The 2,480-nt window shown below is 60.3% G+C and overlaps 1 protein-coding gene across 1 annotated transcript in view; it reads left to right on the forward strand.

Moving 5' to 3' along the window:
• Nucleotides 1–794: 794 nt before the first annotated feature.
• Nucleotides 795–2,480, forward strand: part of LOC104466529 (keratin, type II cytoskeletal 80-like) — a gene marked incomplete at its 5' end in the record, with an annotated part of 2,545 nt that continues 859 nt past the window's right edge. The window contains 3 exons of the mRNA XM_010079974.1: nt 795–959; nt 1,448–1,573; nt 1,663–1,883. Coding sequence (XP_010078276.1) covers nt 795–959; nt 1,448–1,573; nt 1,663–1,883 — 512 coding nt within the window. The remainder of the gene's footprint in view (nt 960–1,447; nt 1,574–1,662; nt 1,884–2,480) is intronic.

Raw genomic sequence — 2,480 nt, forward strand, 5'->3', positions numbered from 1 at the left:
CTCACCCAGCCTGGCCTTGAACCCCTCCAGGGATGGGGCATCCACAGCTTCTCTGGGCACCCTGGGCCACTGCCTCACCACCCTCAGCATCCAAAAAATCTTCCTCATTTCTCATCCAAACCTCCCCTCTTCCAGCTTCAAACCATTCCCCAGCACGAGAGCAGCTCTGGGGGTGGAACAGGTCTGCGGGTGATGGATGTGTGCAGGGAAGGGTCCTGGTTTTCCCGTCTTTGACCAGACGCGAAGCCGACCATCCTAACCGCAGCGGCAGGCGCAGCCTCAGAGCTCAGCAGAGGCATCTTCCCAGCACCCCCAGCCCGCAGAACGATCCACACCGCCCTGGTTCTTGCCCCAGACATGTGTATCACCACCTGAACATTCACAGCTATTGCAGCACGAGCATCAGTTCAACCCACCTCCTCCCGACGCGGCACAAACGCCGCGTTTGCTCATCCTCTAACAGATTGTACCCAAAGGTCCCAAACCAACCCTCTGCCCCGAGTCTGAATTTTACGGAGAAAATAAAACCAGGTTCCAAATTTCAGAGACTGGAAACCTCCCAAGGCCAGGCTGGATGAGGTTTTGGGCAACCTGGGCTAGCGGGAGGTGTCCCTGCCCATGGAGGGGGTGCATCTCCATGGCTCCTCTGAATCCCAGGAGATCCCACCACCTCCACCCCGCACACGGAGACGCTTTGGCAGCTGAGCTCGGCAGATCTGCCGGGGTCCAGCTCCCTCCTGGCCTGTAGCTTTGCTGACGTGGTGTCTCAGCCCTGTTCTCTCTTTGCTACTCAGGAACTTGAGGAGCTGCTGACGGAGATCAAGGACGTTTCCGTTGTGCTGGGAATCGACAACGCATGCAAACTGGATCTGAGCAGGATCGTGGAAGAAGTGAGGGCGCAGTACGAAGCCCTGGCTCTTCGGAGCTGGGAGGAGGCTGAAGCGCTCACCAGGAGGAAGGTATTTGTCTCGTCTCTGATGGAGACTGGGGAGAGGCAGGGGAAGAGGAGGCAGAGATCAGCCTCGAAACGACAGGAATCAGCCAGATGTGGAGGGACAGACGACAGCTGGGAAGGGCAAGAGGGACGGGCTGCTCACCCAGATCACCTCCTCCTCGCTCGGGCGTGTAAACCAGGAGTTTCGTTGCTCTGGGCTCTCCACACCAGTGGAGAAAGGCTCAGACATCTCCCAGCTTCCCCACCCAGGACACAAATGACTGGTGCTCCTCCAAACAGAGCAAGAAAGAATGGGATTAACCCAAGGGACAGCGTGCTCCACACCTGGCACAGCTCCAGGCAGAGGAGGACGAGAATGAGCCCAAAGTCCTTCCCCACACCCGCTGCGTTTCCCCAGTTGGGTGTTTCTCCTCCAGGGCAGCGGGAATCCTCGCAGATTCCTTTGCTGCAGCCGAGGCGGCACGCGGGTAACCCCTCTTCCACCTCCTGCAGCTGAACGAAGGCAGCAGCCAGTCGGGCACCTACGGGGCTCACCTCCTGGACAGCCGGCGGGAGATCGCGGACCTGAACATCCAGATCCAGAAGCTGAGGTCCTGCATCGTGTCCCAGAAGAGCCAGGTGTGTCCTGGGGTGGGTGACAAACCTCTGACGTACGGGTCTGACACCACACCTAACGCCTCCATCACCCCCCTCCCTCTGCACCCCAGTGCCTGTACCTGGAGGAGCACATCAGAGAGGCGGGAGAGCACGGCGAGGTGGCCCTCAAGGACGCCAAAGCCAAACTGGTCAAGCTGGAAGAAGCCCTCCAGAAGAGCAAGGAGGACATGGCTCACCTGGTGAAGGAGTACCAGGAGCTGATGAACATCAAGCTGGCGCTGGATGTGGAGATCCTCACCTACAGGAAGCTGATGGAAGGCGAGGAGAGCAGGTCAGCCGGGCTTGCTCCTGCCTGGAGAGGGGACGGGATGCACCCGAACACCTCGGGGAGAGCAGACAGCCTGAGCTTTGAGTCTGGTGTTGAAGGTTTGACCAAAGAAAGAACAAACCCCAGCATCCTCACACAGTTCAGCCCCGCTTCCTGCTCGGAAGTTTCCTCAGACCCCCTGGGTTGGAGGGTTCCAATCTCTAGATGATGCTTTGCGCAGATGCTGTTGGTTGAGCCTCCAGGACCCAACCACGCACGTGGCTCTGCCCCTGTAGCCCCGCTCACGGGCTGAACCCTGCTCCTCTCCATCCCCTCGGCACGGCAGGGATCCATACGTGGCCAAACCCCGCTCCTCTCCATCCCCTCGGCACGGCAGGGATCCATGCACAGCCAACCCCGCTCCTCTCCATCCCCTCGGCACGGCAGGGATCCATGCACAGCCAACCCCGCTCCTCTCCATCCCCTCGGCACGGCAGGGATCCATGCACAGCCAACCCCGCTCCTCTCCATCCCCTCGGCACGGCAGGGATCCATGCACAGCCAACCCCGCTCCTCTCCATCCCCTCGGCACGGCAGGGATCCCCACGTGGCCAAAACCCG

The sequence above is a fragment of the Pterocles gutturalis genome, unplaced genomic scaffold (genome assembly GCF_000699245.1).
Source record: "Pterocles gutturalis isolate BGI_N339 unplaced genomic scaffold, ASM69924v1 scaffold11441, whole genome shotgun sequence".
Taxonomy (NCBI): domain Eukaryota; kingdom Metazoa; phylum Chordata; class Aves; order Pterocliformes; family Pteroclidae; genus Pterocles; species Pterocles gutturalis.